At 43.4% G+C, this 15,216-nt stretch overlaps 1 protein-coding gene across 1 annotated transcript; it reads right to left on the bottom strand.

Moving 5' to 3' along the window:
- Positions 1-1,040: 1,040 nt before the first annotated feature.
- PRDM14 (PR/SET domain 14) lies at positions 1,041-13,916 on the bottom strand. Its single transcript, XM_021002152.2, has 7 exons — positions 13,151-13,916; positions 11,049-11,102; positions 10,747-10,904; positions 8,742-9,012; positions 6,582-6,784; positions 4,082-4,183; positions 1,041-1,305 (listed from the first exon to the last, which is right to left on the bottom strand). Exons 1-7 carry the CDS (start codon positions 13,914-13,916, stop codon positions 1,075-1,077), a joined length of 1,785 nt encoding a protein of 594 aa, XP_020857811.1. The 3' UTR covers positions 1,041-1,074.
- Positions 13,917-15,216: the final 1,300 nt, after the last annotated feature.

Here is a 15,216-nt window from a genome sequence, read left to right as displayed (position 1 = left end):
CATTGGTTTTTTTAAGATACTGCATAATCATCTAGCATGTTTTACTTTCGGGAGAATGCGGACCTGTAATGTTACTGGTGTGGAGAATACCCAGTAAAAAACATCTCTCTACCAAGGCAGATCTGCCCATTTTTCTTCAGTTTAACATGGTATAATGAGAGTTTGCTTTGGGTCCCCCAACGCTAAGTGACTCATCCAGGGTCAGCACTATTCCAAGCTGTCTTTCCATTCTTTTTGTTTCAAAGTGCTTTCTTTCATCTGTAAACTCATTTCCCCCATAATTCTGTACACTATTATGAACCAGAAGCTATGCAGTATAGGAGACACTTATCTGTTCATTAGAAATGAATTAATTTTGAAAGCAGAGCTGAGCAAGAAGACTGAATATAATCTTTTAGCCTGTCTTTGTTCTGTTAACATTTTTCCCTCAAATGGTTGATGGACGGATGCTAGACAAATAACTTTTCTCCCAAAGTCATTTGATTTGGCTCTCTTAATCCAAATAAGTTAGAAATAATCTTCTCAAACTTGTGAAAAACACCCAGGCACAACCACCTATGTGAATTCAAATGAGGATGGGGCCTTAAACTTGCTTTGGAATGACAGACACGGATTACAAAACTAGTTGTACTAGTTGTTAATTCCTTATTTTAGATCTATCCTCAGTGGATTTGCAAATTCTGAGAAGTTTAAACTTCCTTCCAAGAAGAACAGGAAAATATAAAAGCTGGGACAATTTCAGTTCTGGGTTCAAAGACAAATAAAAGGCCTCCTTACTTTGCTAATTACAACATAAACAACATCTTCAAAAGATGCTTCAACACCTATAGTGCCTTTGTTAATTTAAACAATATAAATAGTTCCCCATGCCTCTGCTAAGCAAGTAAGGCAAGTAGGTCCATGCTAAAAATAAGCAGTTCCCTAGTCCAGCCCACCACCCACTGGTACCACCCATACTACTGCATTTCTACAACTGCCTTAGCCTGTACACAACCATGGAAGAAATTGTGGGAATAGATATAGAAGAGAAACTCAGTTCTTGGGCTAGAAGAGATTGATGCCCCTCTCCAGGGGCTAAAGGACACCATGGAACTTCATATGGCAGCGGAATTTCTCTTGCTCCATGAAAGTTTTTCCACAGATTCCACAGGAGCAGCCCTCTCCTTCCTTGTTGTGAGATCGCCGGACGTGGCTGTCGTGGGCAGCATGGGAGGCAAAAGCTTTGCCACAGTATTTGCACTTGAAGGGTTTCTCCCCAGAATGCTGCCGGATATGAGTTCGGAGAATGCTGGAAGCAGTGAAGGCCTAAGTGCCAGGGAGAGAGGAAAATCGGACAAATTAAATTCCTGATGAGAGAGGCAGAGGTCACTCCGTAGTTATGGTCTTGTTTGCCAGGAAGACTTGTACACTTCCTAGCTGTGTGGCCACAAATATAACAGCTCCCTCACAGGGTTGGATGGACCGAGTGAGACAATACACAGAAAACGTCAACACTCTGCAAACCTTAAAGCACAATAAAAAAAAGTGAGGCATTATTATTAATTATTATTATGATTGGATAGCTGAAAAGCATCCTATGAACTTCAGAATCATCCCGTCATCACTATTACCTTGATTTATTCATTTATTTATTTATTTTTGGTGAGACAATTGGGGTTAAGTGACTTGCCCAGAGTCACACAGCCAGCGAGTGTTATGTGTTTTATTACCTCGATTAATAAATATTGGTGCAGTGGTTAGAATTGCTGGATCTGAAATCTCAGGAAGATCTGAGTTTAGATGTCGCCTCAGACAAGTACTTAATTATCTGTATGACCTTGGGTAAGTCATTTTAACTTACTTTTCTGCCTCGGTTCTCTCAACGATAAAACGGGGGTAAAGAACAGCACCTTGTTGTGAAGATAGTCTTAGCACAGTGCCTGGCACATAGTAGGTGCTTAAATGTTTGTTTCTTTCTCCTTCTCTTATGTTAATAATAGCTCACATTTAGATAGCATTTTTAAAGCTTACAAAGTGCTTTATACACATGGTCCCAACAATAGCACTGTGAGGCAGGTGCTATTATTATTTCCCCTCCCCACCCTTTTACAGATGAAGAAAGGGGAGTTGAGAAAAAGTGACTTGCCCGGGGTCACACCACTAGCAAACAAGTAGGGCATGATCTGAACCCAGGTCTTCCTGACCCCGAAGCCTACCACTTGACCCACTATGCCATATTGCCTCCCTCATAATAACAACAGCTAACATTTCTACAGTGCTTCAAGGCTTGCAAAGAACTTTACAATACTGTCATTTTATCCCCAAGAATAAATAAAAGAAAATAAAACCCAAGGCTTAGACTATTGAGACAAAAACAGTTTTTACATGTAACTGGGGAAAAAATAAAATATTAATTTTTTTAAAGACTGCATATCGATATTGAATGCATGCAAAGTGAAGTGAACAGAACCAGGAAGAACATTGTACAGAGTAACAGCAATACTGTAACTATGATCAAATGTGAAATACTTTGCTGCTTTGAACAATACAATGAGATCCAATTCCATTCCAAAGGACTCACGATGAAAAAAGCTATACGCCTCCAGAAAGAACTGATGAACTCAGACAAAAGTACAGGTTGAAACTTTTTTCCACTTTCTTTTTTGGAGGACAACATAGCTGTTTTATGTTTTGCATGATTTCAAATGTATAATGGGTATCATGCTGCTTATCTTTTCAATGGGTTGGGGAAGGGCAAGAGGGAGGGAGAGAACCTGGAATTCAAAATTTTAAAAATCAATGCCTAAAAATTAACACTAACAAATAAGTGAATGAACAAATATTTTTTAAAGCACTATAAGCTGAGAAGGAATTGATCAGCACTGAAATCATAGTCCTAGTTCCATATCCCTATTTGCTATAAAAGCAGTGTGGTATAGTAGAAAAAAACCATTAGCCTTGGCTTCAGAGGACTTGGGTCCATGTCTCAACTCTGACTCAACTTACTGGTTGTGTGACTAAAGACAAGTCACTTCACTGGCCTGGCTTAGCTTTAGCCTCCTTCATTTACAAAGTGGAGTTGATAACACTTTCTTTAACTGGCATTTATAGAGCACTTTTGAGTCTCTCAACTGCCAAATATAATCATCCCCATCTAAAGAGGTTCAATAAGGTAAACTTACTAGCCTGTGGTCCCACAGCTATGGGTACCAAAGGCTAGACCTGAATCCATGTCTTTCTGACTCTAAGTCCAGCACTCACTCCATTAACACACTCTTAAGTCCCCTTAAAGGGTCTCTGTGGCAACATTCTTATTGGCAAATCAGTTCTTAATCCTTAATAAATGCCTTTTCCCATTCCTTTTATTCTCATAAGTCCTGGTGAACTTCATTGCTCTTGTTAAGGCCATATCCTAAATGCCCTAGGTGAACACTTAACTTCTAAAAACTAATTTAAACGTAGCAACTTGCCACGTCAGTGTTTCTGCCAATACAATATCATTTCTGTCATTTTCTAAATATGTGAATGAACAAAATTTTAAATTGGTAGGATGAGGAGAATTAATGACTTTAGTAATGTAACTTTCAAGTTGGTCTTTAGGGAACTCCCTCGGCTCCTTAACCCCTAAACCTTATTTGGATATTTGGATAACGGACATCTCTATGAGCAGGGCAGCTTAGGTGGTGACCAAGAGTCAGGAAGACCTGGGTTTAAATACGGCCTTGGATACTTACTAGCTGTGTGGGCAAGTCACTTAACCCTGTTTGCCTCAGTTTCCTGAGGCAACAACAGAACAACAGCTCTGGGAGAGATAGTGTGGTATAGTGAAGGGGCATTGCACTTAGCCAGGAAGATTTGAGTTCAAATTTCTCTCCCTCCCCTTAAACCCTTACTGTTGTGTGACTCTAGCTAAATCACTTAACCTCTCTCTGCTTCAGTTTACTCATCTGTAAAATGAGGTTTTCAGGAGATGTCCTCTAACGCTTCTTCCAGCTCTAAAGCTACAAACCTATAAACTCAAAGTGCTGCAGGAACAGATTCATCATCAGTCTAATTTTGGCTATAGAGGACTTGTGCTCTCTTGGAGGCTGCTTCCGTTTACCTTGTTACAGTAGACACACTTGTATGGCCTCTCTCCAGAGTGGACCCTCATGTGCTTGTTGAGACTAGAGGACTGGGAGAAACTCTTTCCACACATAGAACACTGGGGACAAAAGGGTCACAATTAGCTAACGATACACACAAGCCATTAATACATTGCCAGTTCCAAAGAAGTACATTTCAAAATAAGGTCCCTGTGTAAGGAAAGCTGCTTATTAAAAAAGAGAAGAAGTAAGGCCTGAGAATTAGGAGCTCCATTTCAGTGCTGTAGGCCAACCCATAGCTACAAACCTTTCACATTCTTAACCTTCTCCAGAGCCTGGGCCCAATGTTAGGATCAATATAAAAGTTGGATTTATGGCCACGGCATAAATTCATTGTAGTTTAAGAACGACCTTCTAATTGAAAGCAGATTAATGAGTTCTGAATTGCACCTGCTGTTACTACTTGTGATTTACAAGGTTTTTCCAAGGGAAAATAATAAGTGCTATATTAAGGCTGACTTATTACTTAGATCTCATTAATGTTGGTACTTCTTCCTATTCATAAGCTTTTGCCTGCTTATCTTGTAGGACCCTTCAATCAATCAATTAGCATGCATTTATTAAGCACCTACTGTGTGACAGGCACAGGCAATACAAAGAAAAAAAATAAACAATCACTGCATTTTAACACAAAACTGGACACTCTAGGTAAACTACCCACTCTCTGAGCTCTTCCTTTTCGTCCTTTCCCTCCCTTCTCCTTTCCTTCCCTTCCTTTCCCTCCCTTCCCTTACCTCTCCTCCCTACCTCTCCCTTCTCCCTCCAGCCCCAGGTCCCAGGTTACATGTGGCAGTCAATATATATTGTACAGAAAAGGGCACTGGAAATCTGAGTTCTAACCTTAGCAATGCTTCTAACCTGCCATGTAACCTTGAGCACTTGTGTTTCAGATATCCTGCTAGAAGCTAGCTAAGGATATCCAGATTTCTGCCCTCGTGGGGCATACAACCTAACGGCGGTGAGTGGATTTCAGGCACGTGAAAAATAGTTGTGATATAAATGGAATATTAAAAATGTAAAAGAGGACCCAAGTGTTAGGAGAAATTGGAGGAGAGCTCATTTTCAGCTTCGGGGAGTAAGAAAGGTTTCATGAAGAAGGTAGTAAGTTAGGTCAAACTCTCTGAATCTCAGTTTCCCTATCTGCAAAATTAAGGGATCCAAATAGATAGAGATCTTCTAAAATCTCCTAAATTCTGGAGTTTTAAAATGACTTGAGATTAAGATCTGATCCTCTCACCTCAGAAGTTTAACCCTTTCTCTAGGTTTGAAGACCTTCAAGGACTAATCTCATAAGCCCTAGTATTGTCTGCCTTTCATTTTCAAAGAGGACCAATGATGTAATGAATGGGTGGTATCTTGACTTGCACATGAATTGGATTTAAGTGAAGCAGTGTTGCACAAAATCATCAACCTTACTCTTTCTTCTAGAGTCTAGTGGCAAGACAAAAGTCAAGAAAACCACTGATGGCCCAGAATGCAGTGGACGACTTTATCATCTTCTATATCCGACCAGGCTCTAAGCACACCACAGTACCTGCTTCAGCTGCCTTCATGGCTTTTGGAAAACATGGTTCTTATCCACCCATTCCACCCAGAGGAGTCTTCACATGCTTTGGGTAGACATCCCCCTTACTCACCAATGAGTTTGAGAGCTGTGGGTTACCCTCCATCTGGTTTAGTCCAGCTGCTAAAGTTGGGTGACAAGTGGACACTAAAGGTGGATAAGCAGCTCTGAAAAGGGCTTGGCAAGACCTCACACCAGACATACCAGTCCTCCTTGAACACCCCAAACACCCTAATGAAGGCTCACTGAAAGACAAAGAGGTCCTAACAGGAGCTGGAGGAGGGCTCTAACCTCCTTGGGGGCAGGGAGACTTCTTGCCTTTCTGTGTATCCCCAGCACTTACAGTGGGGTCTGACACTTCATCAGAAGTTTGCGGATTGACTGATTCCTTTCTCCTTCCAATGTTCTTCCCTCAGCAACCTCAGAAGCTACTCCCCCTGCTCCCTCTGCCCAGAATTACACCCTCCTTCCTGGTGAAGAAGAGCATCAAATTAGGAATGGGGGGGTGAGGTGGGAAAGGCTCCTGATTCCAGTTTAGCCACTAATTTGCCTTTCGAATCCCTGGCCAAGTCATTTACTATTTTTCACATCTGTAAAATGAGGGTCTTTGTCTTTAAAGTTCTTTCCATGATTTCCAATTCCTCCCCTCTTACATGGTTCTCATGCCAGAGCAGTCAGCTGAGTCTGAAAGGAGGACAGAGGAGAGCTAGGGTTTAAGGAGGACAGAATGATAGTAAGGAGTATAAAGAAAAAATGGAATGCCAAAGGAAGAAAAGTGGCTGGGGGAGGAGGTGGCTGGTAGTGGAGAAGAGGGGGGACACAGTTCATTGAACCATCATCATCGGGTTAGAGGTCTAAGCCACCCCCTGCCAAGAATAGGCCACCTCTCTTACCTTGTGAGGTCTGTGCTTCTCATGGACATGCAGGATGTGGATGCGCAGCCTGTCCCGCTTCTCAAAGGATCGACTACACAGGTTACAGGGGAATTTACGGTCCCCTTGGTCCACACATCGAGTGTACTTGAGGTGCTTGTCTCTGTAATATTTGTAGGCAAACACTTTGCCACACCTTTCACATTTGTGGCTTTCTCCTGACTCTGGCCAAAAAAAAAAAAAACAACAAATCCCAAGGAGATCAGAGGCAATATTCCCTGGGCTGTCAACTCAACTACATGGAACGTAATGGGTCAGAACCAGAAGCCTTGTTTTCATAGAGGAGTTATGAGGCCAAGCAATCCAAGGTCTCAGAGCAAGTGGTAGCAGTCAAAAGATCAGGAATGAGGACACCTAAAAGGGCATCATCCTAAAACTGGTGGTCAGTTATACTCTTCTGCCTCCTGAAGGATGTGATTTTAGCCTTTAATAAACCAGTCCCTGAGACCTTCCAGCTAGCTCACAGAAAGTAAGAGTGTTTCATGTACTTGAAAGTAACACGATAACTTTATTATATATTTAAAAAGAATAGCAAGTTGTAAAAAATAGATTTTCAGTTTCACGTGCAATCTTTTTTTTCTATTCTACTATGTTATGGAAATGCTCGTTTTATTTCTTAAGTTCAGAATAAAATAAATAACTAAAGGAAGAAAGTAAGGGAAAGGGGATGGGGAAAGGAGATGCAGCTGGGGGTGGGGAAGAAAAACCCATGAATGAATCTAGGATATTCAGGAATCTCAATTGAAAGCATTCTCCAGGGCTGCAGGGAAGGTCATTATGAATTGACAACAGAGCCCTGGCATATTTAACAGGTGGCTAAGGAAATAAAGAGCTACTTGATAAATGACAAGAGGAGAGAATCACGAAATTTATGCTTAGTTTTTTTTTTCCATCAGAGTAGAGAGTCTGTCACTTTCAATGAGGTGGAACTCTTCCTTGGGTCCCTGCTGGGAGCATTTTGCTCAGAGCTGGAATTTTGCTCAGATGAAGAAAAAGCCTTCCTGCTCCCTGGGGCAATGGGAAGGGCAACCTGGCAGGGAGGGGTCAGCAATGTTTTCAGACCAAACTGCCAAACTACAATAAAATGTAAGGTCAACAAAGAATGGGAAAAAGAACACTTATTGGTGGGAGTGAAAACTGACAAAGAAAAAATACCAGTGATATAACAATTCAGTAATAATACAAATGAAACTTGGAGCTCATTGAAAAATTGCCATACAGGCTAATTTGGAAATACGTTTTGCATGAGTTCACATGTATGATTGATGTCATACTGCTTGCCTTCTCAGTGGGTAAGGGGGAAAACAGTTGGGAGGGAAAGAATTTGGAACTCAAAATTTAAAAAGAATGCTCAAAATAAATAAGAAAAAAGTGCTTTAAAATTTTTTTAAATATCTGGTGTTTTAAAAAATACCATATAAATTCTTGTCACCTCTCTTGGTAGAATGTAAGCTCCCTACCGGTAATCCTGCCCAGGATGACAAAATAAGTAAATGTATTTATAAGCACAATGTCTGACATACAGTATGTGCTTCAAAATGCTGGCTGACTAACTGAAGATTAAAAATTAATGAACACACTACTGAATCTCTTTGCTCATTTCTCTTGAATTTTAGCCTCTTACCCTACCCTGCCAGCTCTTTTCCTTTCCCTCTCTAGGTGCCTCTCCCTCCCAAATGCCCTATTTGCAATGACTCCACTCACTCAACCCAGGCCTATTTCAATTACATTAACTGCACCCACCCTCATTTCCCTAAACAAAACCAGACACCCTGTTCTCGGCCCCCACTATCTTTACTCTCTGCAAGCCTAGCCTGCTAAGGGAGGCTGGAGAGGAAAAGCCTTGGATGGAGGAGGGAAGACATTAACTAGGCAATACACCTTCCTCACCACAGGATGTCTATGCTTATTTAAATGAAGGTTAGAAAAACTCTTCCATACCCCTCACTTTCTGCCATCCAGTGGCACCACACTACCAAAGGGGTTCATGACACAAAAGAAGGTTAAGAACTCAGAGGCTAGACTGAGGTCCATTGTATTTCCACATCTTGTGCTCCCACTGCTTTATAAGGAAAATGCAACCTGCAGGAGGCTGGATGGAGGTGGGGGTAGGGAACTTACCTTCTGGAGGCTCAAGTAGCTGCTTCCCTTTGTCCACAACTTTCAAATTCACAGGGATACCCAGGAACTGTTGGTAGCAGTCTCCATACCACACCAGCAGCTCCTGGTTGGGGAGGATTTCTTTGCAGCTCTCATAAAAAATTTGGCCTTGACACTGGACTGCTGACAGGTTCTGTTCCTCTGGAAAACGGGCACAGTTGACTAAAGACATCCAATTCCCACTGACTCCTTTTCCATCTATGAAGTGACTCAAATGGCCGTCTTCAAAGATCTAAACCAGACAAGGGGGGCAGTGGAGAGCAGAGGAAAAGAAATGAATGAGAACTCTGTCAAGGAAAGGAATATCCTTAATCTGTTTGTATGTATTGTTTCCAAATGAGAGGTTTGGATTAAATGACCTGTAAGATCTTCCAGTTTAGAACTAGGATCCTAAGATTCTTCTCTTTCCCAGCCCCATTAGTACTTGGGCAAGTCACTTAACCTTACAATTACTTAAGACTACAAGATATTGCACAGCAGGTGCTGACCTGCATTGGTAAAGAGAATTTTCTTACTGACAGAAATGCCAATCGACTCTTGAAAGTTTATAAACCTGCCAGGTCTTCCTGACTGAAGCTTTCATTCACTAAGTTGGGCTGTCTCTCTGGATGCAGGTACCTTGTGTTGAAAGGGGTATAAAGTGTTAAAGAGACAGTGCAAGCCTGTAATCATTGCCACTGGGAGAAGCAGAGGCTGGTAAAAGATATCTCCAGCTCCAGGGTTATAAACTGCAAGAAGACTAAAGCCAATAGGGATGTCTGCACTGAGTTCTACACCAGTAGGGTCTCAGGGCCAACAGGATGCCTAAGGAGGGGCAAATGGACCCAGGTGAAAAACAAGAGTTAGTAGGTCAAAGTTTCCATGCTAATCAGCAGTGGAATCAGACCTGTGAATAACCACTGCACTTCCAGTGTGAGCAAGATAGGGAGATACAGGCCTGAAAAAAAAAGGGGGGAGAGGAGGGCATAAAGAGATGGTTCTTAAGATATGTGTCTACTCAGATCCTTAATGCAAAGATAATAATGTATTTATCTAATATATATTATGCTTTTATACATAATATATTCCTTAACCAATTTTCAAGATAGTCCATAAAATAGGGATATATATTAACACAAATTCCCCTATGATAAATCAAATATGATACATAATATGTTATATAATGCAACATAACAACCACACGTGTACATTATATACTTCCAGGTATTGTATTCTTTCTGGGTAGCTGTGGCACTTCCCTACAGAAATCTATCATCTGTTGGTCAACATTTTAGTGATGAGACTGAGCCAATCACTTAAATTCTCAAACCTATCTATCAACAGGAACTACACAGCTAGGTGACACAGTGTTGGACCTTTAGTCAGAAAGATCAGAGTTCACATACTGCCTCAGACACTTACTGGCTGTGTGACCTCAGGGCAAGTCACTTAATCCCTATCTGCCACAGTTTCATCATCTGAAACACGAGTAATAGCAACCTACCTCCAGGTTTGTTAGTGAGGATAAAATTAGATACTATTTGTAAAGTGCTTTATAAACCTTAAAGCATGGTTTAAATACTACTCATTATCATTATTAATTTTTGTACTAGGGCATCTATACATTGACTTTTTCCTAATCTTTGCATACTTTCAAAACTATATAAAGGAATTTCTTTTTTTTTTCATTTTTCATAATTTTCACTATTATTTATTTCATTATTTTTTCATTATGTTTTCCATATGTACTCATAGGAAGGGGTACAGGTCATTCCCAAAACAGAGTTTCATAAAAGAGACAGTCCAGACAGCAGATTATTATGTATGTGCATATGTAAATCTCCCCAGAAGGCTCTCCTACTGGGTCTCTAGAAGATGCCCTCCCAGAATTTTCCCCCTTATTGCCCCCTAGCCCAAGGCCTCCCCTCCCCCAAACACCCTCCCCCTCTTCCCTTCAGTGGCCAGTCAAAGGAGATGATTGATTTACCTCCCACATCAGGGAATTGTCACCATAGGTCTTGATCTCACTTGCGTTGACCACTTTACCTAGAAAGGGTCCGAATCTAACCCCCTTGGGAACAAGCTTGCTGCAGAATACACCAAATTGTGGGACGTCACCACACAGGGTCTTCAGTACACACAGACCTGAAGGAGAAACCCAAGGTGGAGAGGAAAAGTTGATAGGAGGAAAATGCAACTTTGATGGACCGAAATGGGTGAGGAGGAGGAAAGGTCGGAAGTGCCTTTGGTTTCAGGGAAAGTTTGTCATAGCTCCAGAGTTCTACTTACCTTCAGGTAACTTCAGGGAGTCTTTATCCAGAGATGGAATCACTGATTCTGACCCTGCAAAACATGCATGCTTTCATAAAAGATCTGAGGAGAGCTAGGTTAAGAGGAAGGAGACAAGGCTCTGAGGACAACACTTCAGGTCAGGGTTCTATTTTCTTACAGCCCCTGCTGGCAGTCTGGGGAAGACTCTGAATAATGTTTTTAAATGCATAACATACATTGGATTACAAAGTGAGCCAATTATCTTTCACCCAAACATTCCTCCAAGACACAGAAACGCTTATATTTTCCCCTTTGGGTCTTGGAAGGACTAAGCAGGGAAGTTTTCTACATGTGGCTGCTACCAAGTGTCCATTGGGGTACTACTTAAAGTGCTTCAGGAGATACAGGAATCTCAGTCTAGGCACAGTGCAGATTAGCCGAACAGCAGCCCAAGAATTCATTCCCATAGAATAATCTTCTGTATCAATAAAGACTCTCCTCAGTACAACCGCAGCCCGTTCATCCATATACACTCACATATACATCACCAAAACCTTCACAGCCTTCAAAGCCTACACACAGGAGGTCCTAGATGGGCTCAAATCAGCCCCTAAACGAGAACTTCTTATTCTGTGGTCTATGTGCCCACGCCTTCTTTTTACATTTTTAAATTTTAAATTGTTAGTTAATGTAAATAGCAAGAATGAAAAAGCAAAAAAGAATGCTGCATAATTATGATTCAGTTAACCAGCAAGGAAGATTAAGAAAATGCAGTGCTTATTGACTTGAGGCTCTACTATGTGCCAAGCACTGTGCTTTATAAGTAAGCTCTGGGGATAACAAATAAAGGCAAAAGGCTCCCTGCTTTCAAGGAACTCTTAGCCTAATGTCGGAGAAAAGATGCAAACTATGAACACACACTATATGTAGGATAAATTGGAAATCATCATTTTTAAAAAAGGCACTAGAATTAAGGGGCATCGGCTTCCTGTAGAAAGCGGGATTTTGGTTAGGGCTTGAAGAGAGCCAGGGAAGCCAAGAAGCAGAGATCAGGGAGACCATTCTAGGCATGAAAAGTCGGGAAATGAGTGTCTTGAAAGAATAGCAAGGATGCAAGTGTCATAGCATCTCAGAATACAAGGGTGGAAAGTGGGGGTGGGAGGGGGGTTATGAATGGTCTAAGCAGACTGGAAAAGTGTTATGTGGAAAAGACATCAGCTTATGAACATCTCTGACTGCTAGATAAATTTTTATATTTGATCCCGGAGGTAATACGCAGCCATGTTTCGAACTTGGTGCATTCCCAGCCTCTCTACCCAAAGCAAGGAGGTGTATTTTCTCATAAGCACAGACAGGTCTTAGCCATAATACTCACCCCGCCCCGCTCAATAAAACTCGAGGTGCTCTCTATTACCTCCAGGATCAAATTCAAACTCCTCGGTTTGGCATTTAAACAACTTTGCCTTTTCCTATCTTTCCAGGCATCTTACACTTGACTCGCCTCCACATATTCTGTCATTCACCTTCTGACATTGGTCTTCTTTAGCAGTTCTTTGAACAGGGCACTCCCATATCCCAACTACATGCCTTTCCATCGGCTGTCCCCTCATGCCTAAGAATGCTCTCTCCTGCCTTCCCAGTTCAAATTCCACTTTCAGCAGGAAGTTTTTTCCCCCCCGGAGTTTCCACCACCAGTCCACCACCACTACCACCATCACCTACACCACTGCTAGTGCGTTCCCTCAGAGATTACGCTCAATTTAAACAGTTTTTATTTAGTATGGACATAGCAATTAGCAGGTTGTTTCCCCAATTAGAATGAGCGCCTTGAAGGTAGGAACTGAAGTTTTGCCTTTCTCCGTGCACAAAGCAGCTTGCTGAAGAGTAAGCACTTAATAAAAGCTGGTTGAATAACTGACAGATCAACACCTCCAGGCCTAGGTTACCTAGATCGATCATTCCAATAATTACCTCCTCGCCGCCCCCTTCCACTTCCCTCTCCGTCTCTTAAGTTCAAGATATAAAATATCCCTAGATGCCTCCATCCCTCCTGTTTCCACCGATTTTTCCCGGCCAGTTCAGCCCAACCCTCATATTCGTTCAGTCCTTTCCGCCCTTACCTGAGCCGTCCTCCGGTACCCGGAGCCCGGAGATAGCGCAGCGCAATCTAGAGGGCTGCTGCTGCGATCGTATAGCCCCATACAGGACTAGGTGCAACTCCTTCTCGGTAAAGTGGTACTGCCGCGGGGACTCGGGCTCTGCGCTCTGGGAGGTAGGGCCCAGGTCTAGATAGCGTCTCTTTCTGGGGGAGTAGGGAAAGAACCGGTTGGGTGCCGGGCCAGTAAGCCACTGAGGAGAGATCTTGGGTGACGAGAGCTTGGTTGGCCAGGTGACCGAGGTCTCTGCCAGCGGAAGGATGAGGCTGAGGCTGTGGCTACTGTTATGACAATCTTTGTGACTGCTGCTGCCGCCGCCAACGCCACTGCTGTCCACAGGGAGCAGCCCCTCCTTGGGGAAAGGCGGATGGCCTTCCTCTGGGGATACACTGCCAAAGAAGGGCAAGGATCCTGGAGGCAAGTTATAGAAAGGCTCTCTGGGCAGGGCCGCACCGTGGTTCAGGAAAGTGGGCATCCCGTTGAAGCCGAAGTGGGACAGCGCGGTGGAGTTTATCACTGGTCTTCCCAAAGTCTTGAGTTGATGGAAAAACTCCGGGGAACTGCTCAGGGGAGAGCTGCCCGGGGGCGAACTGGCCAGGCTATCCCCATACAGGCTGTGGGGCAGGAGAGGAGTGTAGTAGCCAGCCACGTGGGCAGAGTTGCTCCGGAGGCTCTCCTCCGCGTACAGCTTTTCCTGGGGCCCCAGATCACCAGTCAAAGATACGGCCATGCCCAGGACAAAGGTGCGAGGTTAGGGGGTGGGGAGGGGTGAGTCTTCAGTCCTTGGGGACAGGAGATTCTTAGGAAATCTGCGGGAGAGTAAAGAGACCAAAGCCAGTCAACGGGCGGTGCTGTAGGGAGCATCCCCCTTCCCAATCTAGGGAAGTAAGCCTCTGGAGGGTAGAGTAGGACAAGAGACACACCTAGGTTCTTAATATCTCTTTTCCCACCTGAGCCAGCACGGAGAACTTTGAATCTCGTTTATAGACCTTTTAAAAAAAACCCAAAGCAGCCGAATTCTGGGTCCTTCCTGATTGGGGCTTTCTTTTGGACCTCCCACCCCCAAACACAGACCCCCAGCAGGTCAAAATCAGATTCCCTCCCCCTTCTCCTCGCCTCTCTCCCCCCAAGCACTCCGAAACCCGTACAAAGGTCAGTCCCGGGACAAAACCTGAGAGCTGGGGGAGGGGAGGCTTTGAACTCCTAAGCTTAGGGGATAGGGCTAACGGGACCCGGGGCACCTGAGGCCCTGAGGTTAGCAGCAGACTCTAGCCGGAAGACTCCTGAACAAAGGAAAGGGTCGGGGGCGAAAAGAAATGGAAGGTCTTGAGGCGGATCGGCGACAAGTGAGGGGAAAATATTCAGACTGCAGCCTGTCCCGCTTGATCCTAGCAGGTCTGGGGGTAATTCCTAAGTCTCAGTTCCACTGACACCTGTTAAAATGCCCACAGCGGAATTCCAGGCCCCACTGACTCAGGGGAGGAAACGGGAACTGGTAGAATGGAGGAGAAATAGAATTAACAGAGTTAAAAAAAAAAGAGTCGAAGTTTTCTCTAACCCCATTATTTCCCGTGCAACTCTGGAGACTTTATTCGAAGAGCTCTGACCTTTCCTAGCATCAAATGAGATGACTGTAAAGCGCTTAGCATAATGCCCGGCACATAAACGTTAGTAAAATGCTAATTCCCTCCCCCTCCTTTATCCTCAGGTACAGCTCTATTCGATAACTGCAAGGGAACTCCCTCACATTGGAACAAAGCGAGTGTAGGATCGCAACAGTATCGGGACCCATGCTACGCAAAGGGCGAGGAAAGGAGTGAGGAAGTGGGAGGGGAAGGATGGGACCATTCTGAAAGAGGAGGAACCATCTGGGGCAAAGAGCCGAGGAAGCAGCTATTCCCTTTTCCACCGCACTAATTTACCGACTTTTTCCTTGCCCTCAACGCTACACAATACCCAGTCAACTTGCTCTAAAAGGATGCTTTTTTAATGAACACCAAACAAAGTTAAAAGGAAGACCGAGGCATGAA

This window comes from Phascolarctos cinereus, unplaced genomic scaffold (assembly GCF_003287225.1).
Source record: "Phascolarctos cinereus isolate Bilbo 61053 unplaced genomic scaffold, phaCin_HiC Scaffold_4;HRSCAF=312, whole genome shotgun sequence".
NCBI lineage: Eukaryota > Metazoa > Chordata > Mammalia > Diprotodontia > Phascolarctidae > Phascolarctos > Phascolarctos cinereus.
Note: the sequence above shows the minus strand (reverse complement) of the source record. Positions and strands in the feature narration are given on the sequence as shown.